Genomic DNA, 26,710 nt, shown 5'->3' with positions numbered 1-26,710 from the left:
AGCCGCCCAGAGAGCAAAGAACCCGAAGACGGCCCGCCGGGAACACAAATCGCCGAGAACGGGGCCGATTCGAGCTCAGATCGAGGCCGGCACACACGAGGACGTTCAGGAGAAGGCTTTCGGGCACCCCAGCCTCCCGGGGAGCCAGGGAGCAGAATGTGAAGCTGACCCCATCTTTCTGTCCGCGGCGAGCGGAGCAAAACAAGTGAACCGAGCGCCTTCTCCCGCAAGGAGGACCTCAGACCTCTCTCCCAGTCCGGCTTTACGTCTCCCTCCCGCCCCCAGACTCCCGCAGCCTCCCGGCTCGCAGGGACTCTCCCCCCCTCCCCTGCACGGCACCGCCAGCGAAGCCGCTCAAAACCAGACCCGATCCGCAGCGGCTTCCCCGGAGCCTTTCGCCGCCGCCGGGAGGGATCCCGGTCGCCAACAACAAAGACGCCTCCCGTTCCCCTCCCCCCGCCCGGCCCGGGTTCGTCCCTCCCGCGCTGCGGCTCCGGGCCTAGCGCCCCCTCCCCGAGCCCGGCCGCAGTGCCCGGCCAGCCGCGGCCCCCACGCACCTGCACCTGAGGGGCCGCGGCCAAGGTGTCGGGAAGAAAGGGCCGGGAGAGAGCCTCTGCCGCCGCGCTGTCCTCCACAAGGTGCGACCCACGTTGCTGCCGCCGCCGCCGCCGGACTCTCCCGGCCTGCGGGCGGGCGCGGCCGAGGAGGGGGGACGAGGGCTGCAGCCCCCGGCGCCGGGACGACGAAGGACGGCGGCGCCCGAGGGGGCCGGCTCGCGCTCTGGAGTCTCGCCTCGCGCCGGCCCTGCTCCTCCACACGGGCTCGCGTTCTGCTGACTAACGGCCCCGGCGCGAGGCTCTGGAGCGGCCGTCGCCGTCGGCGGCTCTCGGGCCTCACGTCCCGCGCGGCCGTGGTCGCAGCCGCCGCCGCCGCCGCCGCCGCCACCTCCCTTTCTGGCACTGCAGACACCAGCCAAACCCGGCCAGGTCTTTCTTCTCTTTAATCCTCCTTTCTTTGCTCCTCCTCAGCCTGCCACCACGAGGCTAGCTTTGGTGGCGGGAGGGAGGCTGGAAGGGAACCGAGGGGATGAGCAGAAGGCTCGCTGAAGCAGGACTTGGTCACTGACTGGAGGAAGATGCCAAGCTGACCCGGGTTCCAGCCTGCGAGCGGGCCGGGGGAGGGACGCAGCACAGTTTAGCCGGACTTCAACCAATCACAAGCCGCCCAGCGGAGTCGGGCGCCGGGAGAGGCTGAGCTACGTCGGCAGGAGGCGGGGATTGCGGAAAAGGAGAACCAATAAAGGCAAAGGTTCCTTGCCTCTCCGCCTTGATGGACTGCCACGTTCGGACCAATGGGGGAATTCTCGCTTCGCAGGAAGCGGGATTTAGACGCCGGGTTTGAGAGAGGTTGCGTGGAGGGGGATGGGTCGAGACTGGGCCGCGTGGAAGAACCTTGAGGGTTTTGACAGATGAGAGGGAGTCTTTTGACCTCCGCGACGAGTCACGTGGGCTGACGGGGGCGGGGACGGAAAGGAGGGATAAGTTCCTTCCGGGTCAGTGACAGAAGCGTGGACTCCGTGGGGCAGTTCCTGGCGTCTTCGTCTTCCCCGCGTCCTCCCTGTACCGGCGCGAGGGGATTGTGGTTTCCACGATGAGCTCCCAGAAAGGGAACGTGGCTCGTTCCAGGCCTCAGAGGCACCAGAATACGTTTAGCTTCAGAAATGACAAGTTTGATAAGAGTGTTCAGACCAAGGTAGGAACCTGCCTGTTGCACCAAATCTGACTCTAGCAAGGAATGGTTCGTCGAAGGGGAGAGAGGAAATGAGGAGTTGGGAGGGAGCGATTGTGGACCGCAGCCCAGAGTTAGTTTTGGCCGCAGCGCAACCTTTTCTGAAATGGTATTCCCACGCCCTTTCTTTGACCTGGACGTGTTATCTCCTCATAAGTATAATTGGCGGTCAGCATTTAACCAATTACACGGAGTGAACGGGACCCTCGTCAGACCCCAAATGCGAGTGGAGAATCGAGTCGCTGATCGGTTCCCGTCTGGAGCACGTATTAGCAGTAAGACACGAGAATTACAGCACGAGTGTCAGAGTTTGCGCCGTGGTTGTGCAGCCACTATTTCTCTGTGGAAACTACAAGCCCAGAGGTGTGTAGGGAGAATGTAAAGGATTTAAGAACTCTTAGCCCCAGGATCCTCACCAACATAATCCGTCTCTTTTGTAAGATTGTTTTGAGGATCGGGTTGTTTGGCTGACGTAAAGATGCTTGTTTTGTTGGTTATAAAGTAATTTACTTTTTTAGGAGGGTTTCTGTGACCTGGAAGAAAATTCAGAGTTCTGTTGGGAGGCTAAATTGAATGACGTATGCCTTGCGCTGGGTCGTAATAAGTGTCCATTAGGTGATCAATTTATCAACATTGCGTAGGAAAGCAAAGCAAACTGTTTATAGTAATCTGCGATGTCCTTTTCTTTTTCTCTCTCTTCACTTACTTACCTTCCAAATATTTGATGAGCACCCTCCATGTACAAAACCGCATGCTCCTGTGTTTGCAGTGTTAAAAAGAGTTGACTCTGCCCTCAAGGAGCTTATAGTCTTCTGGGTCATTGGACAACAGGCAAGCACAGAGATACATAATTACAGATTATGATAAACTCTAATGAAGTGCAAGATAGCTCAGTAAGGAAGAGTAAGGAGGGATATCTTCAGTTGGGTGCTCAAAGGACCTCTCCTTTTCTTTTTTTTTTTTTTTTTTAAAGATTTTATTTATTTATTTGAGAGAGAGTGAGAGAGAGCATGAACGAGGAGAAGGTCAGAGAGAGAAGCAGGCTCCCCGTGGAGCCGGGAGCCCGATGTGGGACTTGATCCTGGGACTCCAGGATCATGACCTGAGCGGAAGGCAGTCGTCCAACCAACTGAGCCACCCAGGCGTCCCTAGGACCTCTCCTTTTCCTTATTTAGGTTCACATTCAGATGGAAAACCTGGGGAAGCATTTGGGAGGACTTTCCCAAGCTTGTGCTCATTAATCCGTAAACCAGTATAAAAAGCTGTGCTATTCCAAGTAGATGTTTTCTTGTCCTGTCCATTTGCTCTGAGCTTTTGCACAAGCATTTAATTCTGATTGGTTTTCATCAGATCATAAAAAAGCAGTTTCAGTAAATATTTAGCTATAGTGTAGCTTCCTCTGCCTCTTATAGTTTTAAGTATAAGACTTCTTGACCTTGTACTTCTTGTATTTTTTTCATTGTTCATTTTCTTGGTTCCCTAACAACCATGTCATTTCCCTCTTAAATCTTCTTACGAGTCCCAAATTCAGTCACTAAGTTTCATTTTATAACTTTTACCATCAATTTCTTTGCCTCTTTTAAATTGTGGAGAAGCTCATTTGTCCATTGGTAGAAGAAGCAGGTATTTTGTTATTGGAGAATCTGACCAAAACTTCAAGAAATGTTTTACTGAGGAAGGATTAGGTTGATTGTTCATCTTTCTAATGAAGAAATACTAATTGGCTGTTCTTAGCAAATCCTTGAGCCAGCAGTTAGATGTCAGAAACACCTAACCCGTCTTCATTCCTATGCGTTGTACCAGAAAGCTGTTTGATTCAGTGCCATCCGACAAAGGAGTGGTGAGAGTGATTGGTTCTCTAGCTCTCCTTAAAGGACTGTAGTGATGACAATTGCCTATTTATATCTCATGAGTTTGTAGGAGTCCTGTGTGATAGTTTCCCTTTTTTCCTAACCAGTTGGATAATGATAGATGTTTTATTGGGAGGTTTGTCTAAGTAAAGCACCCATTCTCAAAAGGACAGAGCTGATAGCTGTCTTCATATGTTGAGTATATTCCAGAAGAAGAGGGAAGCTTATTCTGTAGCCTTCCAGATGGCCAAATTTGAACCAAAAGGTTAAAGTTACAGAGAGATTTCAGCTGAATATAAGAGAGTGGTCCAACAGAAGCATGCACTAGGATTTTGTAAACTCCCTTTCACTCGGGTTACTTAGAAGAGGACTCCATGGCCATTGGCCTGCAGTGTCCTCTCATGACTTGTTGAGATGGGAAAAGGTTTAATCTCTTCTAGTCGTTTAGTACTAAAATGTTAATTGAATCAAGACTGCCTTATGTCCCTTTCTGGAAAGGCAGTGATGTGTAATGAAAAAAACACTGGACTAGGAAAAAGATCAACTAATTTTAACGTCAGTTCTGTTCTTTCTTTTGCTCTGTGGTATTAAGCAATTTACCTCTAGCTTTTAATTTACAATATGGGGTTGTTACTATCTGTTGTCTTATTTATGTCTCAAAGATTGTTATAGGGATCATTACAAAAATATCTTTGACAAATAGTGATACAAATATGAACTGAACCTAAAGCATATGGTAGTTTATGTAGACTTGCAGTTGCTCAAAGCAATTAATTAAAAAGAAATGTATACTTCTTGGAGAATATTGAAAATAGAGAAATGTATAAAGTCCATAATTCAAAGTACTTTTTCCCAGTCCGATTCCTCTTCAAATGTAGTCACTATTAAATTTTTTTGTTTTGTTAACATGCTCGCTTCTGCAGCACATATACTAAAATTGGAACAATTTTTTTCGTTACCAACTTGTGTATGTTTTTAGGTGTCTTTGCACAATATAGTATATATGTAATAAAGTACATTTTTTTCTTTCTCATTTAATTAAAGTAGGAATGTCAGAGTAAAAAGATTAAGTTATTCTTTTTAATGGCTGTCTAATATAATATAAATGTAGAGTACCTTTCTTTCCTGGTAGTAATACTTAGGTTGTTTTCAGTTTTCCACTATAGCAAAGCTGCAGTAAAATTCGTGGACACACGTATTTGTTCCACATCTATTACCTGGCACGAAACATTGTGCTAGATGCTAGAGGTATAGAGTTGAGCATAATATAATTTGGTGGGTGAGATAAAAGTAGTAATCAAATAATTTTTCAGGTTCAGGGACGCCTGTGTGGCTCAGTGGGTTAAGCCACTGCCTTTGGCTCAGGTCATGATCCCAGAGTCCTGGGATCGAGTCCCGCATGGGCTCCTTGCTCGGCTGGGAGCCTGCTTCTCTCTCCGCTTCTGCCTGCCTCTCTGCCTGCTTGTGTGCTCTCTCTCTCTCTCTCCTTCTCTTTGACAAATAAATTTAAAAAATATTTTTTTAAAAAAATTAATTTTTCAGGTTTGTTAATAGGAATCACAGTAAGGGTGATGAAGGAAGAGTCTAAGGAAAGCTGAAGGTATGAAACAGGAAATGGTTTTTTTTTTAAGATTTTAAATTTTTTCCATTTGAGAGAGAGAGAGAGAGAGAAAGCACAAGCAGAGGGAGCAGCAGGCAGAGAGGGAGAAGCAGACTTCCTGCTGAGCAGGGAGCCTGATGTGATGTGGGGCTCAATCTCAGGACCCTGAGATCTGAACTGAGCTGAAGGCAGAGGTTAAACTGGCTGAGCTACCCAGGTGCCTCTAACAGAAAGTCTTGATTGAGTTTAAAGGCTTAAAGAAGGCTTCCCTGAGATCTAAGGAATAGAGAGCATTTAACTAAATGAAATGGGAAGACCATATATCCTTCTTCTTAAGAATACTATTTGTTTTATATATGTAGTTAGTGTTGTTTTTATTAGCATTTCCCAAAGTGCCCCAGGATCACATCTTCTCGATAAAGCAGGAGTCAGTTTCATGGTTCAGTTACTTTGGAAATAGTACATTCTGGGTCTCAGTGTAGGGTTCATAGTGTGCTTTGGCATAGTGGCTACAACACTGAGCAGTTTTGCAGTTTCAAAAAAGTTATTTAACCAAAATTTGCTTGATTATGGAACCCTTTGGTTTACATAATGCCTACTGAATTTGAACTGATTTTTGGAGGAATGCACTCATTTGGGGAAACTCTGGTCTTTACCTTCAAATGGAAAAAGAAAATGAAAATCTAAGGCTATACTTTCTAAATTGTTTTGGAGGGGCTCCTGGGTGGCTCTGGGCTAAAACCTCTGCCTTCGGCTCAGGTCATAATCCTAGGATCCTGGGATCGAGCCCCGCATCGGGCTCTCTGCTCAGTAGGGAGCCTGCTTCCCTCTCAATCTCTCTGCCTGCCTCTCTGACTACTTGTAATCTCTGTCCGTCAAATAAATAAAATCTTTAAAAATAAATAAATAAATTGTTTTGGAAGTAAAGTTTTGTTATCAAAAACAGACATATGGATCAGTGGAACATTAAATAGAGTGCCCAGAAATAGACCCTCAACTCTATGGTCAACTAATCTTTGACAAAGCAGGAAAGAATGTCTAATGGAAAAAAGACAGTCTCTTCAAATGGTGTTGGGAAAATTGGACAGCCACATGCAGAAGAATGAAATTGGACCATTTTCTTACACTACACACAAATATAGACTCCAAATTGATGAAAGACTTCAACGTGAGAAAGGAATCCATCAAAATCCTTGAGGAGAACACAGGGAGCAACCTCTTCGACGTCAGTCACAGCAACTTCTTCCTAGAAACATTGCCAAAGGCAAGGGAAGCAAGGGCAAAAATGAACAATTGGGACTTCATCAAGATCAAAAGTTTTTGCACAGCAAAGGAAACAAAACCAAAAGACAACTGACAGAATGGGAGAAGATATTTGCAAAGAACATATGAGATAAAGGGCTAGTATCCAAATGAGATAAAGGGCTAGTAACCATATGAGATAAAGGGCTAGTATCCAAAATCTATAAAAAACTTATCAAACTTAATACCCAAAGAACAAATAATCCAATCAAGAAATGGGCAGAATACATGAACAGACATTTCTCCAAAGAAGACCTCCAGATAGCCAACAGACACATGAAAAAGTGCTCCACATCACTTAGCATCAGGGACATAAAAATCAAAACCACAATGAGATACCACCTCACACCAGTCAGAATGGCTAAAATTAACAAGTCAGGAAAGGACAGATGCTGGCAAGGATGCGGAGAAAGGGGTACCCTTTACACTGTTGGTGGGAATGTAAGCTGATGCAACCACTCTGGAAAAACATGGAAAAATCTCCATGAAAAGCATGGAGATTCCTCAAAAAGTTTAATATGGAGCTACCCCAAGACCCAGCAATCGCATTACTGGGTATTTACCCTAAAGATACAAATGTAGTGATCCGAAGGGGCACGTGCACCCAAATGTTTATAGCAGCAATGTCCACAATAGCCAAACTATGGAAAGAATCTTGATGTCCCATTAACAGATGAATGGATAAAGAAGATGTGGTGTGTGTGTGTGTGTGTGTACACACACACACACACAGACACACACACACCACATACACACACACACAATGGAATACTATGCAGCCATAAAAGAAATGAAATCTTGCCATTTACAACAACATGGATGGAACCAGAGGGTATTATGCTGAGTGAAATAAGTCAATCAGAGAAAGACAATTATCATATGATCTCCCTGATATGAGGAATTTGAGAGGCAAAGTGGGGGGTTTGGAGAGTAGGGAAGGGAAAAAATGAAACAAGATGGGTTTGGGAGGGAGACAAACTATAAGGGACTCTTAATCTCATAAAACAAAGGGAAGGTTGCTGGGGATAGGGGGGTAGGGAGTGGGTGGTTGGGTTATGGACATTAGGGAGGGTGTTATGTGCTACGGTGAGCGCTGGGAAGTGTGTAAGCCTGATGATTCACAGACCTGTACCCCTGGGGCTAATAATACATTATATGTTAATTAAAAAAGAAATAAAAATTAAATAATTGAAAAAGAAAATAAAAACAATGAAAAAAAGTTTTGTTATCAATAGCTAGTATTTATATTTTTAAATGTGTTAGCCACTATGCATACTTTATGTACATCATCTAATTTTGAACTTTAAACCGTAAGGGATGAACATAGAACCCTAAGGGATGCCTGGGTGATGCAGTCAGTTGAGCATCCAACTCTTTTTTTCTTTAAGATTTTGTTTATTTATTTGGGACAGAGAGAGAGAGAGAGCACACAGGGAAGGGCAAAGGGAGAAGTAGAGTCCTGCTGCACAGGGAGCTCAATGTGAGGCTCCATCTCAGGACCCCAAGATCATGACATGATTGGAAGGCAGACATTTAACCAACTGAACCACCCAGGCGCCCCTGAGCATCCAACTTGTGATTTCAGTTCAAGGCATGGTCTTGGGGTCTTGGGATTGAGCCCCACATTGGGCTTGCATTTGGTACAGAATCGGCTGGGATACTCTCTCCCTCTGCACCTTGCCCCAGCTCATGTATGCATACTCTCTCTCTCTCTCAAATAAATAAATAAAATCTTTTTTTAAAAAACGACTCTAAGATAGATGCTATAATTATCTTATTCTGCATATTGGAAAGTGAGGACTTAGTGGTAAATTATATACCTACCCAAGTTATGTAACTAACACATGGCTAGCCATTGATTAGGTGATGTCTGTGCTCAGAGATCTCCAAGGACAAGTAATTCAAAACCCCTTTTTGTATATGTGTGTTGTAGTGGCAGTTGTTGTCTTTAAGTAACCTCTACTCTCAGTGTGGGGCTCCAACTCACTACTCTTGAGATCAAGAGTTGAATGCTCCATTGACTGAGCCAGCCAGGTGCCCCAATGTTGTTGTTCCTGTGTGTGTGTGTGTGTGTGTGTGTGTGTTTTGCTTTGTTTTATTTATTTATTTTTTCAATGTTGTTTTTTTAATAGTGCATTTTTGTGGGTACTAGAAGCAGTGTGACACCACATTAGGGTCAGAACAGAGATGTACTTTATTGCCACTGCCCCTAAACACTTCCTGTTTGAAATGTTGCAGAGAAAGGGTCTCTCCTCACAAGGTGTGATTGCCTGTGGTGTCACATATCCCAGATGTGGGGTCCTTGGAGTGGGTCCCATCTATTCAGCCAGGGCTCTGTGACAGAGCTGGGGCTCCTTTCATTCCCTTACTGTGATGCTTATACAGTCAAATCACTCAGCTTCTGGTTAGGCAGGAAGCTGTCTTAAGTTTAAAGTGATATGATTACATTTACAGCAGAACAGGATTCTGTGTTTACCAGCAACTTTATTCACAATAGCCAAAAACTGGGAAAAACCCCACAAACACCGAAATATCTACCAACAGGAGAATAGATAAGCAGATTGTGTCAGTCATACCATGGGATGCTACTCTGCTATTGGAAAAAAAAAAAACAGACTATTAACCATTTTTAGCATGTATTGCATGCATTGTGGACGAATCTCAGAAATGTTGTGTGAGGGACGTCTGGGTGGCTCAGTGGGTTAAGCCGCTGCCTTCGGCTCAGGTCATGATCTCAGGGTTCCTGGGATCGAGTCCCGCATCGGGCTCTCTGCTCAGCAGGGAGCCTGCTTCCTCCTCTCTCTCTCTGCCTGCCTCTCTGCCTACTTGTGATCTCTCTCTGTCAAATAAATAAATAAAATCTTTAAAAAAAAAAAAAGAAAGAAAGAAATGTTGTGTGGAAGGAAAGGAACCAAGTATTTCTTCCGTCTATAGAAATCAGAGCAGTAGTTGCTTTTGGTGCAGGGGGTGGGGGTATTGATTGGAAGGGGCTCAGTAAAACTTTCTGGAATGATGGAAATGTGAAGATCACAAGAGGGAATACATTTATTAGAATCACCGAATTGTGCTTTAGAATCTGTGCTTAAAGGGTACCTGGGTGGTTCAGTCAATTACGTGTCGATCTCTTGATTTTGGCTTAGGCCATGATCTCATGGGTCAGGAGATTGAGCCCTGCATCAGGCTCTGCGCTCAACGTGGAGTCTGCTTGAAAGATTCTCTCCTTGTGTCCCTCCCTTGCCTTTGTTTGTGTTGTCTCTTGCTCTCAAATAAATATGTAAATCTTCAAAACAAAATCTATGCATGACATCAATGTAAATTTTACCTCAGTTAAAAATAGATATTATAGGGGAGCCTGGGTGGCTCAGTTGGTTAAGTATCTGCCTTCAGCTCATGTCATGATTCAGGGTCCTGAGATCGAGCGCCATGTTGGGCTTCCTGCTTAATGGGAATCTGCTTTCTCTCTCCTCCTCGCTTGTGCTCTCTTGCTGTCTCTATCATTATCTGTCTCAAATAAATAAATAAAACTTTGAAAGTAAAGTAAAAATAGATATCGTGGCAAAACAACTGATTAACCACTCAGGTGTCATAAGTTTTTTTTGTTTGTTTGCTTTTTGTCTGAGGAAGGTGTAGAAATACTTCTTATATCAGTCTTTAAAAAAGAAGACAATTTTATTAACTTTTCCGGAAAGAAAACAAACAAGGTGACATTCTAATATATTGAATATCTTAGCTAACCACAAGTCAGAATATTCTAATAATTGCATCCTTTATATATAAACACTAGTCATGACACTTCAGTTTGTTTTTCTGTAAGAAAAGTAAAGATGATCATTACAAAGTGGATTTTGTGCATAAGATTATTGAGCTTGGGTCTCGTTTTTTTTCCTAGTTTCACTCTAGGAAATTTAGTATATGAATAAATATATCTGAATTTAGTATATGAATATACTAATTTAGTATATGAATAGATATTTTAGTATATGATTTAGTATGTGGATAAATAATTAATAAATGAGTATATAATGGATAAGATCTTGTTGTGGAAAAGGATGTCCTGCTAGTGGTAAGGCTCATTTTGTCCAGATAGCTTAGAATCAAGTCTTAGGAGATTTTTTGTTCTATCTCCCTTCACCCAGAGCTATTTTTGCGCTTTAGGGAACAGTCTCAGATTGGTTCAGATAATCCCTGGTGTGAATAATTTCCTTGTGAGTGATGAAGCACTAGTCATGGGAATAAAGGTTATTTCTCAATCAATTGGTATCAACAATGAAGGTAAAACAACTGGGTAGTCATTGAATAAATCTGCAGTTGGGCAGATACAGAAAATAATCCACTGTAGTTTCTAGCGAACCATCTCTGGGACTCTAGAGACCACCTGAGACTCCCTTTGATGTTTTCCCAAATTGGGAAATGTTCTTTGATAGATTCACCGATGCTGTCTATTAAATGGGTTTATCTTAAATCCATCCTGCCTCCAGTTGATTTGTAACTAAATTCAGCATGTTCATTTGACAAGGTGACCGTCTATGGTCTGCTTGGCATTATGATACGCAGCGGAAGTCTTTTTTTTTTCTTTTAAGATTTTATTTATTTATTTAAGAGAGAGAGAGAGATCACAAGCAGGCAGAGAGCCAGGCAGAGGAGGGGAGGGAAGCAGGCTCCCTGCTGAGCAGAGAGCCCAATGCAGGGCTCGATCCCAGGACCCTGGGATCATGTCCTGAGCCAAAGGCAGAGACTTTAACCCACTGAGCCCCCGCATCAGGAGTCTTATACTCAGTAAAAGTCCTAGTGCTATGACACTCTTTACTTTTCCTTTCTGGTATTTTCAGTATTTAGAAGTGTGGTATTCTTCTTATTATTTACCTTTTATTTTCTCTCACTTTCACACAAAAATAATTCCATCCATGCGTGGGGATATTCTGTCTATCTACATTCCCATGGTGCTTCCTCTTGAAGCCAATGAAGTGATTCAGCATGTTTCTTAAAATGAGGCCTATAACAATATAATTGGTTTTTTTCTACATCGATCATGTATTTTAGACATTTCATTTTACGTACATTTTGTGTACAGTGACAACTGAAATTAATTTGTCTTGATTTGGTATATTGTATTAGGGGATAGTAGCTCCCATTGGATTATGAAGTTTTATCATTATATTGTCAACACCTGTTTCTTCATAAAGTTGAGTATATACTGTCAGAAAAAGGATTCTCAGAATTCTTCATGCAAGTAAATTTGTTTATCTGAGAGAGAAAAAGTCATGATTTATATTAGCTCTCCCCGAAGTGGGTCATTTTTCTGTTTAGAGAACCACTGTAGTAGGGAGTGGTGTGCTGTTGGACAGAGTACCTCAGGGCGGGCAGTTAGAGGCTGTTGAGGTATTTGTTATTTTAAGCCGTAGGACTCTTTCCACACTGCACAAGTGTTACTGGGAGGTCACAGACAGGTGTGCAGAGAATCCTGCTTGTCCTCAGAGCAGCCCTGTTGCCAGCTCACTCATCCTCAATTGTGCTTGCTCTTTTTCTCACCATGGACGTTTGTGAAAGGAAGAAATGAAATGAGAAGAGGATAAAGGAATAGCTAACATGCCTGAGATTCCTTTCTGAGATTTTCCTCATCACTCCAGGCTAAATAGCGCTTAAAGGTATTGAATGAACTAAATTGACTTTCTTTCTCTGAGCTTCTTTTGAGGTGTGCAGAGATCCTCTATGTGAAGGTAATTTTCATTAGGATTCTTCCAATGCTAATTTAAACAAAAAGAAGACTGATTGGAAAGATCCCAAAGCTTAGAAAAGGTGTTTTGGTTGATCTTTTAGAGTCTGAGATTCCCACTGTTTTACTGGGAAATTTATTCTCATTTGGCTTTGTGCTTATCTTCACCAGACATAGCCTTCCAGCCTTCCAGGGCCCCTCCTCCAGCCCTTCTAGTTGGCCTCCTGGAATCGGTTAGTTTATTGTAATCAAATAGAGACATAGTGTTGAACAAAATTGCTTTCACTTTCTTGCCCTACCTGACTATTCCCAGGAACTCTGTGTCCTTGTAGTCCTGAAGTGATGATGTTTGTTCCCCCACATCTTCAGCTCCAGTCCCACCTCCCAGTTAGAACTCTTCCTCCCATTTGCTGCTTCAGTCCATCTTTTTTTGCTTGCCCAAAACTCCCATATTTTTTGAAATACATGCCAGACTGTTTTCCCCTTTGGATCTGTCATTGTCTTCTAGTTATACCTCCTCATCAGCACCTGGTTCCCTGCCTTTCCACAGTTCCTATCATCATACCTAATGATTGCTACATCCCCGTGGGTAATCCAACATCTGATCTCTTAGCTTTTAGACCTCTCCCCACCCCCATCAGGAACCTCCTCCCATGGTCAACCTTAAACTTGCCCAGTGCCAGTAACTGCTCCACTTACAAACTTTTTAGAAAAATGGATCACTACCATCTACTTATCTAGTTTCCTTATCTCTCAAATATATGTTTGAACTCCCTTAGTTGCTCCTGTGCATTAACTTTTCTGCTTTTTACTGTACCCCATTCATGTCTTTTTCCCCTCCCTTATCTAGCTCAGAGTTCATGTTTTATCAATAAATAATTTAAATAATTTAATTATTTCTCTTCTTGCTTATACCTCAGCAGCGTTATTCCTCTTTCCCTCTGTGGTACTTGCCTGATGGAACCCCTGCTTCAAGCCAGTTTTCTCTTCACCATGACATCAACCAAACCACCTGCATCTGTACCCATATAGTCTGCCTTCCTGTGACAGTGGATGAAATGCCTGTCCTTCCTGAAGACTAGGCCCTCCGCTTGCACCCTGGAGCTCATTGTCTACCTAAGGATTTAAAGTACTAGGCCTCCTCTTTTGTCCAGGTTGTTCTACATCATCAGTCTTTCCATCTCCAATGGATTCTTTCTTTTTTTTTTTTAATATTTTATTTATTTATTTGACAGAGATCACAAGTAGGCAGAGAGGCAGGCAGAGAGAGAGAAGAGGAAGCAGGCTCCCTGCTGAGCAAAGAGCCCAATGCGGGGCTCGATCCTAGGACCTGGGATCATGAGCTGAGCTGAAGGCAGAGGCTTTAACCCACTGAGCCACCCAGGCGCCCCTTGGGTTATTTCAATTTAAGGAAAAAAAAAAACCCAGACTCTTCTTAGCTTTCTTCCTCTCCATGGAAAAGCTCCTGGTTCTCAACTTCTTTACATCCATGGCTTCCATCCCTGCACAAACAGTATTTGTACTCATTTTTGAGTACTCATCATTGAGCATAGTTTTGGTACTCAACTGTTTTATACTCATAGAATCCCTTTTGTCAAGTCACTGATGTCTGTGTTGCCAAATCCTTGGTTAATAATGCTCTGTTCCCCTCTTTCTCAATCACTTAGTATCACTGCCTCTTGAACGCTTATCCGAATTCAGCTCAGTCCATGGCATTGAATACCATCTTTAACCTTCCACATCTGGAGCACCAGGCCAACCTCTCTCCTGAGCTGCAGAGCTGTATATTTAGCTACCTGCTTGACCTCTATTCTTGAATATCAAAAACATAGCAGAGAAAGAACTCTTAATCTTTCTCTCTCAAACCTTTTCCTCCAGTGTTCCCCAACTCTGTAATCAGCTCCATCCTTTACCCAGTTTCTCACACCAAAAATACAAGAATCATCCTTGATTTTTGGCCTTTCTCACACTGTTTTTTTTTTTTTCTCCCTGTGTTTCAATTTATCAGCACAACTATGAACTGTTAAATTATTTTTTAATATTTATAAGCTCATTACATTCTGCCATATTGCTTGTTTGTTTGTCTTATTTATAGTCTACACTGGAATATGATTTTCACTGGGAAAATATATATTTTTTATAGCCTCAGTACCTCGACCAAGAGTAGGCCATGGGTTGGTGCATGGCCTATGTACCAATAAGTAGCTGGTGGGTTGAATGAAGTAAATAATTAATTATAACAATGTATTAAATGCTGTGGCAAGGGTGGTACAGGGGAGTACCATAGTAGTTCTCAAAGGAAGGGAGGGAAAGGAAATAAATTCTTGATACAGTATTATCCTCAAGGAGATAGTACGGTTTAAGGATGAAGGGTCAAGGAAAAGTTGAATGGAATGAGATAGAAAAATGGAATAAAGCAGAAAGGGAGAATGAGTTCTGATGAGTTTGTAGGTTGTGGGTCAAGAAGTTGAAGGAGGTTCCTCTGGAAACAACAAACTTAAGTAAGATTGGATCAAGTTGTTGTTACATTAAATGCTGTCTTAAAAACAAGGCTTCTCTTATTCATTATTCAGGGCAGAGTTCCTGAGACATTGAAGGCTCCTCAGTAATGTTTGAATGAATGAATAAAGGTCCCCTAAAAATGAAGAAGGGCAAGAAGAGACTATGAATCTGTGAAGGTCTTTTTCCAAAACAAGATTATCAATAGGTATTTATGCTTGTTGCCAAAATGAATGTATTACATTGTGTGGTGGCAAAAGCATAAGAATGAAAGCGTCTCTTAGGTAATAGGCTCTCTAATTAGAAGCCTGTGGTTGACTAAAATCTTTTTACCAAAAAGATAGCTGAATGGATTGATCTCAAGCTGTGAATTAAAATTTCAGTACTGTCAATTTATTTATTTATTTATTTATTTATTTCAGTACTGTCAATTTAGACCATCATTCTTGTAAGAAAATGTGGTCTGTTTTGGTTTGGTTTTGGTTAGGTAACTTTGAAGAATAAAAATATTCTGAAGTATATATATTTTTTAGGAAAAATTGGGTAAGAAAAAATTCCTTGTCCATTTTTGTCAGATCTCATGTGTGAGCTTTTGGATTTTTGGCCAAAGATACCAAGCTCTTCTTGTTCAAGACAGTGGCAGCATGGTGTAGCAGAAAGACATTGATTTTGGAGTCAAGAGTTTAGGTCACATTATATGCAATGTACTGGCTGTGTGATCTTGCACAAATTTTTCAGTCCATCAGGGTCTTAGTGGGCTTAGCTGTATCTTAAGGATTGAGTAAGGTTTGTGGAAGTGCTCACATGGTAGCTGGCATGCAGTGTTAAGCATTCTGTAAATGCTAGTCCCTTCCTTCATCTTACTAAGATGTTTATCATGCTCACATGCTACTCCTTCAGTTATTCCTTTCCTGGTTAATCCCACTGGAATGTCTCCCTCCTTCTGTATGGCATTTATTGTCCTTACCACACATATGCCGCATGTCATGTTAGTAATTAGCATTTATGTCTTGGCTTCTTTCCCTTTCTCTCACACATATGTATATACAAATACCATCTATCTCTCAGAGGATAGGGACTCAAGCATATATATATATATTTTTAACTACACATGGACCTATAGCAAGTAGTTTTATGATGTGGGTTGAAAGCCTGGAAATCAAGTAATTCTTATTGACATTGTACAATTAATTATTGATTTGCGTCAATTTACCTGTCTTTATTAAGCCTCTATTATGTACCAAGCACCAGCAAAAAGATGAGTGAGATATGAAGCCTTCATTTAGGAATCTCACACTAGTAGCTACTTTAAAAAGTGGAAAAAGGCAAATATGGAGCATTTTTACTTAATAAACTTTTTGTTCAAGTATAGCATACAAACATACAGAAAAGTGCAAAGCGAATTTTCACAAAGTCCTGTAACCAACACACAGATCAAGAGAATGCTCCTCACCTCTCAGTCACTACTACTCTCCTCCTCAAATTTAACCGTTACCATGATCATGGGAATTATTATTATTTTTTTAATTTTTAAAATATTTTTATTTATTTATTTGACAGAGAGAGATCACAAGTAGGCAGAGAGGCAGGCAGAGAGAGAGGGGGAAGCAGGCTCCCCGCTGAGCGAAGAGCCCGATGCATGCGGGGCTCTATCCCAGGACCCTGAGATCATGACCTGAGCCCAAGGCAGAGGCTTTAACCCACTGAGCCACCGAGGCACCCCGAATGGGAAATATTTTAAAACAACTTCGAATTCACAGCTTTTGGAAGCAAAGGAGAGAGAGCCATAGGTACCCGAATGACTACCCTCTCTTTTTGGAGATAGTGTTAGTGGGTGTAGAAAAGCATCCTGATGAATCATCTCAACTCTTTAAATATACAGTAAACTTCATGTAATACTTTTTTGGGCTGAAAGAAATTGGAGTGATTTGGTTTTCCAACAATGATTAATTTGGTCCCTGTTGAATTTTGGCTTCTAAGAATAAATTTGAACTTTGCCATAGCTTCGGAGCTACATAATTTTTTGAGCTATTTCAACCTCAATCCTAATTCTCATCCAATTTATCTGTTTATTCATGAGGTTGAATGACATTTTTAGAACTTCCTGATAGACATTTTCTTGGATATTTTATTAAGTTCATTTCTAGTTGGAATGGTTGGGTTTATATTCTAAAGTTAATTATTCATGTTGTCCTTTTGAAACTAAATGTATGATACACTTTCTTTTTTATTTGTTTTTGCTTTGTCAAAGTCTTGTCTCCTTAACAAGGATGTATTTCTTATAGGTGATGGAGTTATGCATGTGTAATAATTTTCAGTGATGGCTTATCAGCAGTAGAATTCTGTTGTACCTTTTTATTAATCAGGTCTGGTTTTGAAGGTCATGTCGTGTTGTATGCCATTTACAATATTATGGGTGTGAAATACTGAGCTAAGCTGATGATTATTTTAAATGCTTTGTTGTTCTGTGAAGATTTATATATTATTAAATACTCAGCCCTATCTTACCAGGTGGCTTATTTGTTTGTTTTGAAATTATTCATGTCACTGAAGTCATCAATTTGAGTAATATATTTGACATCATGGTATATAGTTGTGTATGTGAAGGTATTACATCATTAGCCTTTATCATAAGACATTAGAGCAATATGTTATCATATTTCCTGTAAACTTGAATACTTATAGGACATAATGCTAGGTCTAGTTTTGCTTTTTGTTTTTCTTAGGCTTTATTTATTTATTTATTTAGAGAGTGTGTATAAGCAGGGGGATTGGCAAAAGGGAAAGGGAGAGAGAATCCTCAAGCAGACTTCCTGCTGAGCACTCAGCCCAATATGGGGCTTAATCCCAGGACTGTGAGATCATGATCTGAGCTGAAACCAAGAGCCATCTGTGGAAGGAATGATAAAAAAGTAAGGAGAAAAACCCCATAAATTTCCCAAATTTGAAGAAAATCTTAAGCCTTCAGATAGAAGGGTTCTAGACATATCTTGGTAAAATTTTTGAACTCTGACAGAAAGATATTCCTGTTAGCTTCTAGAGAGAGGGAAAAGAGAGGTTACCCATAAAGCAACTGTAATTTTATAGGCACGAGATTTCTTATCAGCTACTTGTTAAAAAAGAAAAATAGGACAAGATCTACAAAGTGCTATAAGGGAAGTACTTTAAATTTAGAGTTCTTTATAGAGTTAAGCTGTGACTCTGGGACACAGAGTGTAGCTAGGACAAAGGAATCCTCCAGAGTAAAAGTTTGTCAAAAACATACGTATGGGTTGCCTAGGTGTTTTAGTCAGTGAAATGTCTGCCTTTGGCTCAAGTTATGATCCTAAAGACCTGGGATCAAGCCCCACATCAGGCTCCCTGCTTGCTGGGGATCCTGCTTCTTCCTCTCTCTCTGCCCTATGCCTGCTTCTGCTCGCTCTCGCTCTCTCTCTCGCAAATAAAATAAATAAAATCTTAAAAACAACAGTAGTATAAATTTAAGGATGTGCTCCAGAGTATAAGAAGATACATGGTAGAAGGAATAATGGTGAACTACGACCCAGTAAAACTAAGTTAACTTTAAATAACCATTGATGGGATGGTGGTGAAAGTTAATGCTGTTGTTACATTTGTGAATCATGTATTGGAAGAAGTAAGTTTTCTGGAAGACAAAATCTATACCAGAGTTTCCAATTTCAACCAAACCTGGGAAGTAAGAATAAAATCAAGCTAAATAAAGATCTTGTCTTGTTCAGGGTGGTGGAGAAGCCCGAGAAGAAAAATCAGTATCACTATCGAAGTTAAAAACTGAATGCCTATTATTTTTTCATATAGTCTAGTATTGAAAATGTGGGATTTGGGGACACATGGCTAGTTCAGTTGGTAGAGTATGCAACTCTTGAGCTCGGGATTGTGAGTTCTAAGCCCCATGTTGGGCGTAGAGAATATTTAAAAAATAAAATCTTTTTATTTTATTTTTTATTTAACACAGAGAGACACAGTGAGAGAGGGCATACAAGCAGGGTAAGTGGAGAGGGAAAAGCAGGATTCCTGCTGAGCAGGGAGTCTGTTGCAGGGCTCACTTCCAGGACCCTGGGATCATGACCTGAGCTGAAGGTAGGTGTTAACAACTGAGCCACCTAGGCACCCCTAAAAAATAAAATCTTAAAAAAAAAAGAGGGGGTGCGCCTGGGTGGCTCAGTGGGTTAAAGCCTCTGCCTTCGACTCAGGTCACGATCCTGGGTTTCTGGGATTGAGCCCCGCATCGGGCTCTCTGTTTGGTGGGGAGCCTGCTTCCCCCTCTCTCTCTGCCGGCTTCTCTGCCTACTTGTGATCTCTCTCTGTCAAATAAGTACATAAAATCTTAAAGAAAAAAAAAAAAAGATTTTCATCCCTGTAGACGCAGATGTTTGAACATCTTATTCTCTGGTGACTTAGTACTCCATTATCAAGTCCTACATGTTTCAGGAGGTGCTGAAACCCAATGGCCTGTGTGCATATCTGTGCATAGTCTCTCCTACCTCTGCTTGTGACTGAAGCACATTTAATAGATGTGTGGTAGAAGTACGGGTTGCTGTTGCTTTAAGTCTGTATTACCTTAGACTTTGATCTGATACCTTTTTTTCAAAAAAAGATTTTATTTATTTGAGAGAGAGAGCACAAGCAGTGGGGGCGGGAAGGGTGTTGCAGAGACAGTCAGTCAGACTCCACACTGAATGCCGAGGGCCCTCCGTGGGCCAATCCTATGATCCCCAGATCACAACCTGAGCTGAGACCATGAGTCTGATGCTTAACCGACGGAGCTACCCAGGTGCCCCGGGTGATCTGAACTGATACCTTTTGAGAACTTACTTAAGATAAATGGTCTTTGAAGACCTAAAATGCAGTACTCTGAGACACCTTTGCAAATTTGTCTTAGGTAGCAGATACATGACTGCCTCACTTTGGGTCCCATTGGGTTGGGCTAAATGAAATGATAGTGTTTTTAAATCTGCAAGGCTAGGGGTGCCTGGGTGGCTCAGTCAGTTAAGCATCTGTTTTCAACTCAGTTCATGGTCTCAGGGTCCTGAGATTGAGCCCCGAATCTGACTCCCTCCTCAGCAGGGAGTCTGTTTCTCCCTCTCCCTCTGCCCTCCCCAAGCCCTGCTCAGGCTCCCTCTCTCCCTCAAATAAATAAAGAAAATCTTCAGTCAATCTATTGATCGATCGGCAAGGCTACCAGTTAGCACTGGATCTATAGTGACTCCCCCCTCAATCCTAGTCTTTCCAAAAGCTTGGTTGGAAGATGGCCAGCCAGTTAATCCCTTATTTTAAATACCATTTCAACTCTAACAAATATTGCTTACTCTTCAGATTTACTTAATGCCCATCATTTTCGTCTCTCCAACCAAATTTTAAGCACCATGTAGAAGGAACTGTACATCATAAATCTTCTGAATTCTTGAGATGCCTGCTGTAGTGCTGAGTACATACAAACTCATACTTTTTTGGATTGTTCTGTAGGCAGCAGAGAGAGAATCATAACGCATGCTGTATTTAATTCTAATCCATGACACAGTTTACAGTTTGACATGTTGGAAGAAGTCCCGAGCTTGGAGTCAGGGCAGCACCACAGACTCTTCAGACTCTTGGTGTGGCCCCTGAGTCACTCTATAGCCACAGCTAAGTTATATCAATCCCATAAATTAGGATAGCAATGAATAACAATACCACCTTCTTGCTTATACACAGGGATGATGTGAGAAGAAAATGAGAAGCATTAAAGGAGAAACTGAGATTTTTAAAAAATCTATAGAAATGTAGTAGTGTTTTGTTATAGGTGATTTGCATCTTTCATTCAGGATTACACCTTAATTTTATCCCTTAGCCTTTTATATTCTTGTCATCAAAAACATCTTTGTTTTCCTTTAAAGAATGAGAAAATGTTCTCCACTCAAGTTAGATAACTTGTGAGTGAATACAGAGCTCTAAACAGAATGAATCACAGCACAAACCAAATATCTTCCTTAAGTGACTTAGCTCCTGAGTCAATTATCAGCATACACTGGTTATTGTTATGACATATTAGTATGACCAGAACAAGGTGACTATCTTTGAAGAAGTTAACTAGCTTCAATATGGTAATCGTCCTCATATATCTGCCGCCAAGTAAATGACTGACAATATTGATTTATTTTAAAAGGTAAAATCATTTGGTTTGTGGACTTTATCAGTTATTATACTTGAAAGAGTTAATCCGTAAAATTTTAAAATATGCTATTAAGAGGAAATGAATATCATCCTTCTTTTTTATTTAATACACATTAAACAGTGATCAGTCATTTTTGTCTCATTTAAGATCACTAACTTGGGGCATACCATACCGGTTAGACAAGATCTCCAATTGTGACTAACTTTTAATGAGTGCTTATAAAAACATGTGTTGCCTCGTGACACTGCACAATTGCTGCTTGAATAGGCTTTTTGCATTCCAGTCGTACATAGTTAGTCCATTTGGCTTACCTCTTAGTTACCCTTTATTGTTTAGGTCTCAGTGCATTGAAAATCTCTGAGGAGCATGGTAGAAAGTAAATCCTCCTCTTTTAGAACATTGCCTAGCAAAGATAATATTTTCTTTCCTAAATGAGTTTTTCTTAACTTTGGAATTTCATTTTGTGATTTTTACAAACAAGCCAGCAGGTTTGGTCCTATTTGCAAAACAAGATAGCAGTGTTAGAATTTGAGTCCAAACAGAACACAAGTTGAAATGTATACTCTGCAATTTTTTTGTTTTTTCTTAATCTTTAGAAAACCTTGAAAGTTGTAGGGGAACACTTTCTACTTGTAACTTTAGTAGAATGCCCTAAACTAAAAGGCATCTTTTTATGGGTTCTGCCTCTGCTGCTTCTGATTAATTGTGTGACCTCAAGCAAATCTCTTAATTCTCTGAGCCTCAGGTTTCTCATCTGTAAAACGAAGATAATTATGCCTATCCTAGCCACAGGAATGTTCTAAGAATAGCAGCAGAGAGAATTTGTATAAAGGATTAGACATGTGGTTTATAGATTTATGATAGCAGTCTTCTGTATAAAAATTAGTTTGATATTATTTTTTATAGTGAACACCAGAAATACCTGTTTTGTAATAAACCGTGTAAACAAATAACACTTCTCTAAGTATCCTTTTGTCCAGACACCTGAGCAAAGTACAGACATGTCCCTTGCAAGTTAAAGCACTCACGGACTAGAATAAGCAAAAGAATATTGACTAGGAACTGTAAATGACAAGTACAGTAGAAGGTCTCTTGAGAAGATAGAAACTTTACCTCGTTTAATTTTTTTTTTTTTGAAGATTTTATTTATTTATTTGACAGACAGAGATCACAAGTAGGCAGAGAGGCAGGCAGAGAGAGAGAGAGGAGGAAGCAGGCTCCCTGCTGAGCAGAGAGCCCGATGTGGGACTCGATCCCAGGACCCTGAGATCATGACCTGAGCCGAAGGCAGCGGCTTAACCCACTGAGCCACCCAGGCGCCCTACCTCGTTTAATTTTGATAGAGATGTCCTGTGTTGGGACACAGTGTCTTAGGATCTCTCTTCCCTGTCCTTCCCAAATACTCATTACTCTTGTTAATTAAGACATTTCCTGGGGCACCTGCGTGGCTCAGTCGGTTAAGCATCTGCCTTCCACTTAGGTCCTGATCCCAGGGTCCTGGGATGGAGCCCTTGTGTCAGGCTCTCCGCTTAGTGGGGAGTCTCTTCTCCCTCGTCCCCTCTTCTTGCTTGTGTGCTCTCTCTCAAATAAGTAAATAAAATCTTTATTTAAAAAAAAAAAAAGAAGACATTTCCTGTGTTGGGGCGTGTGACTGGCTCAGTTGGAAGAGTGTGTGACCCTTGATCTCCAGGTTGTAAGTTCGAGCCCTGTGTTGGGTGTAGAGATGACTTAATTTTTTTTTTTTAAAGGACATTTTGTGTATTTGATAATGAGAGCAACATGGGACTGTGAACAGTAGAGGCAGAAAGGAAGGTTGAGAATCACTGATCTAGCAATAGTCTGATTTCCCAGCATGTCCTTAATTTTAGATTCCCTAGCTATTTGATATTTGGTCAGTCATTTGATTCTATGACTAAAATGGGGTAAACTAGGGATGATATTTTTCCCCCCTTCCTTCTTCTTTTTATTGTATCTAAATGAGAAGATGGATAGTAGTGAACCTACTGTGGTAATTATTTCACAATATATGTTAATCAAATCATGCCATATGCCTTAAACTTACACAGTGATGCACGTTAATTATTTCTCAATAAAACTGTAAAAAAAATAGGGAAGAACAAAGAAGAAGAAATAATTTCCTAACTTTCAGTGTGTTTAGATTTGGCTTAAATTCTAGGAATTTAGGAATAGGAATAGAGAATAGGAATAAAGGATAGAAACTACTGATATAAATTCTATTTTTCCTGACCATGAGAAGTCAGGGCAGAAAACAGTTTCTGTACAGGGCCTTATCATGAACTGCATCTGAATTAAGGGACATTATACATATGAGTGAGAATTGAGGATAAATTGCATTTTGGGGTGATGTCTTTTGATATAAAATTTGGGAAAAGCTTCTTAAATGCCAGCTCTTCTGGATTCCTGATTTATGTTCCTGACATAACTTTTCCTGTCAGTTCTGAGGTCATTCTGGTGACTCAGATATTTGATACATAATTCTAGAAGACAAGGAGGCTAGTCGTAACACTATGTTTCATATATATCTTCCATTCACTTGGTTGGAAATCAGAGTGCATCTTCCCAATGAAGTGATGCTGTCAACAGTGAATATAGGAATCAGACTGAGATTTAGTTCCTAAAAGAGAGACAATGTGAAATTCTAGGTCAGAATATGGTATTTGGAGTCAGAGGGTTTGGTCTTGAGTCCTGGTTTATTCTGTGTAATTGTAGGTAGATTTTTAAACCTGTCTGGATTTGTTTCTTCATCTATAAAGTAGGAATAGTACTCTTGATCTCCCAAGGTAATTGTGAGGAAGTGATATACTTAACTGTAATACCGAATTTCAAGGAGAAGACCCTATATAAATGTCATTTATTATCATCATCATAACTTCTTACCAACACTTAATAACGTTTCAGCTGTAGTAATCATTACTTTCTTTCTAAGGAAAAGTGTCTCACCTCCCTTGTGGTAGTGCTTTCAGTAGTAGAGGTGAGGTAGGGAATATACTCTTCTTTCTAGAAATGTCTGTTTCAGCTGCCTATGACAGTGGGACAGTGGTTTTTAAACTTTGGCATGCTTAAAGGTCATCTGGAAAGCTTGTGTAAAATGCAGGATCCCAATAGTCAGAAATTCGCAATCATTAGTTGTTGGGTTGAGTCCAGGAATCATGATTCTTTTTTTAAAAGATGTTATTTATTTATTTGACAGACAGAGTAGACAGAGAGGCAGGTAGAGAAAGGAAGAGAAGCAGGCTCCCTGCTGAGCAGAGAGCCCAACTTAGGGCTCGATCCCAGGACCCTGGGATCATTACCCGAGCCGAAGGCAGAGGCTTTAACCACTGAGCCACCCAGGCACCCACAGGAATCATCATTCTTAATAAATCTCACAGGCGGGGCGCCTGGGTGGCTCACTGGGTTAAAGCGTCTGCCTTCAGCTCAGTTCATGATCCCAGGGTCCTGGGATCGAGCCCCGCATTGGGCTCTCTGCTTAGCAGGAAGCCTGCTTCCTCCTCTCTCTCTCTCTCTCTCTCTCTCTCTGCCTGCCTCTCTGCCTACTTGTGATCTTTGCCTGTCAAATAAATAAATAAAATCTTTAAAAAAACAAAATCTCACAGGCAATTCCAATGTACATGGTCCTCAAACCATACCTGAGATTATTCTGGTAATTGCCTTCCTCCATATTTGATACTCTAGTCTATTTGACTAGCTTTCCAAGAATCATTCTTTCTACATTTAGGTCTACCTTGGGAAGGTGGGAGGGGTTGTTTTTCCAGAAGCCCACCCTGTCTGATCTCCTTCTTGCTCCAGAGCATTCTCCCATCCTTCAGCCAGAGGTTCTCAAAGCATAATCCATGCAACAGAAGCTCCTGAGTTACAAAATCACAATCTCAGGGAATGGCGCTTGGAAATACGATTTTATTTTAATTTAATTTAAATAAATTATTTATTTATTGAAGTCTGTTTATTTTTAGTAATCTCTACACCCAGTGTGGGGCTGGAACTCACAACCTTGAGATCTAGAGTCACATCCTCTTTGACTGAGCAAGCTAGGCACCCTGGAAATACGATTTTTAATATGCTTTCCAGCTGGGTCTTATGTACCCTGGAGTTTGGGAATTGACTTAAAAGTCAGTCTTCCTGGAGTCATGGCTTTCCTCCAACTCTCTCGTAGTCATCTGTTCTCTTTACTGAATCCAGATCATTTCTGTGCCTGTATTGTCTCCCATGCCTGTACCTATCTCTCTATTCCCACTACCACAGCCAAATTTAGTGTTTTAGCATATAATTCTAGGTGACTATAGCAACTTCCATACTGATCTCCATACTCCCTCTGGTCTGGTCTTTAACTACACCTTAGGATCCTATCCATTCAGGTCCCTTCCCTATTTAAGAGTCAGAATTCTTTAGCTTAGCAGGCAATTTCTCTTATAGTTTAGCTCATTCCTCTCCATCTCATCACACCCTATTGTTCAGCTGTTGTAGTTTGTAGTATCCCTTCTGGGATACTGCAGTTTGTAGTATCCCAGAAGGGCCATATGCTTTCTAATGCTTAGACAAGGTCTTCCTGTTGTAGTGGACTTCGTTAGGTGAAGGGTGACCGCAAGGCAATTTCCCCAGTGTCAAACTGTCTTTTCATTTGCCTCCTTCCTTTCACAAAGGCAAGAACCTTACCTCACTCTTTTTTGATCCTGTATTTCTAATATCTGATATGGCCTGGCCATTTTAAGTGCTGGGTACACCTTCTGAATTGAATGAAGTGGGAAATACTACAGTGGATCTGGAAATACTACAGTGATTGCATGGAAAGCAAAGCTGGAATGTGAATAAAGAATTAAACTTTAGCTCGCAAATACTGAGCAAAAGGAGATACAGTGCAGGCAAAGCAAAGACAGGAGGAGGCACAGTGCATTTTCTGTGCTACAAGATTGGGTTATTCAGGAGTGCTTAGATGCACAGGGAGGAAAAACCAGAGATAGGACCAGAAAGAAAAGTTGGGATCAAACTGCAGACAGTTCTGAATATCAATCTTAAGAGTGCCTTAAAGAGTGTAGGTTTCTGACTAGAGGAGAGTCATGGAGAGATGTCCATTAAAACATAAGTGTTGGGGTGCCTGGGTGGCTCAGTGGGTTAAAGCCTCTGCCTTCAGCTCAGGTCATGATCCCAGGGTCCTGGGATCGAGCCCCACATCGGGCTCTCTGCTTAGCATGGAGCCTGCTTCACTCTCTCTCTCCCTTTCTGCCTGCCTCTCTGCCTACTTGTGATCTCTGTCTGTTAAATAAATAAATAAAATCTTTAAAAAACAAAAAACCTAAGTGTTGATGGTTTGGTCTCCCGTTCTCTATCTTTCTCACTCCCCAGTCTGTCTTCATTTGGGATGCTACTTCAGTAATGCAGACCAGAAATAAGGCCCTGATATAAGGAATAAGGAAGTCGGGGGATATAAAGCAGAAGACATGGTTAGGGACATTGTGGAGAAATTGATTTTGTCATTATTGGCATTTTTTTTTTTTAAAGATTTTATTTATTTATTTGACAGAGAGAATTACAAGTAGGCAGAGAGGCAGGCAGAGAGAGAGAGGAGGAAGCAGGCTCCCCGCTGAGCAGAGAGCCCGATGCGGGACTCGATCCCAGGACCCTGAGATCACGACCTGAGCCGAAGGCAGCAGCTTAACCCACTGAGCCACCCAGGCGCCCCCATTATTGGCATTTTGGTAAAAGAGCGAGAGGTCAAAAGTGACCTGAGATTTTTGTAACTGTGCCTACCAGAGACTTTCTAAAGATGA

General features: G+C 41.5%; 2 protein-coding genes across 6 annotated transcripts in view; one reads left to right on the top strand and one right to left on the bottom strand.

Moving 5' to 3' along the window:
- Window positions 1-1,161, bottom strand: part of ABHD17B (abhydrolase domain containing 17B, depalmitoylase) — a 54,205-nt gene extending 53,044 nt beyond the window's left edge. The window contains exon 1 of the mRNA XM_044265908.1: window positions 558-1,161. The gene's annotated coding sequence lies outside the window, so the exon portion shown is untranslated. The remainder of the gene's footprint in view (window positions 1-557) is intronic.
- A 239-nt stretch (window positions 1,162-1,400) lies between these two features.
- The window catches only part of C9H9orf85 (chromosome 9 C9orf85 homolog), a 139,829-nt gene continuing 114,519 nt past the window's right edge, over window positions 1,401-26,710 (top strand). For 4 of the 5 annotated variants that reach the window (XR_006386442.1, XM_044265905.1, XM_044265906.1 and 1 more), the window contains exon 1: window positions 1,401-1,752. Coding sequence is in view for 4 of the 5 variants with exons in the window: in XM_044265905.1 (XP_044121840.1) it covers window positions 1,651-1,752 (102 nt within the window). In the remaining variant the exon portion in view is untranslated. The remainder of the gene's footprint in view (window positions 1,753-26,710) is intronic. The other variant, XM_044265904.1, reaches the window with a different exon arrangement.

Source organism: Neovison vison, chromosome 9, assembly GCF_020171115.1.
Source record: "Neovison vison isolate M4711 chromosome 9, ASM_NN_V1, whole genome shotgun sequence".
In the NCBI taxonomy this organism is placed as follows: domain Eukaryota; kingdom Metazoa; phylum Chordata; class Mammalia; order Carnivora; family Mustelidae; genus Neogale; species Neogale vison.
This window is presented reverse-complemented; position numbering and strand designations above follow the sequence as displayed.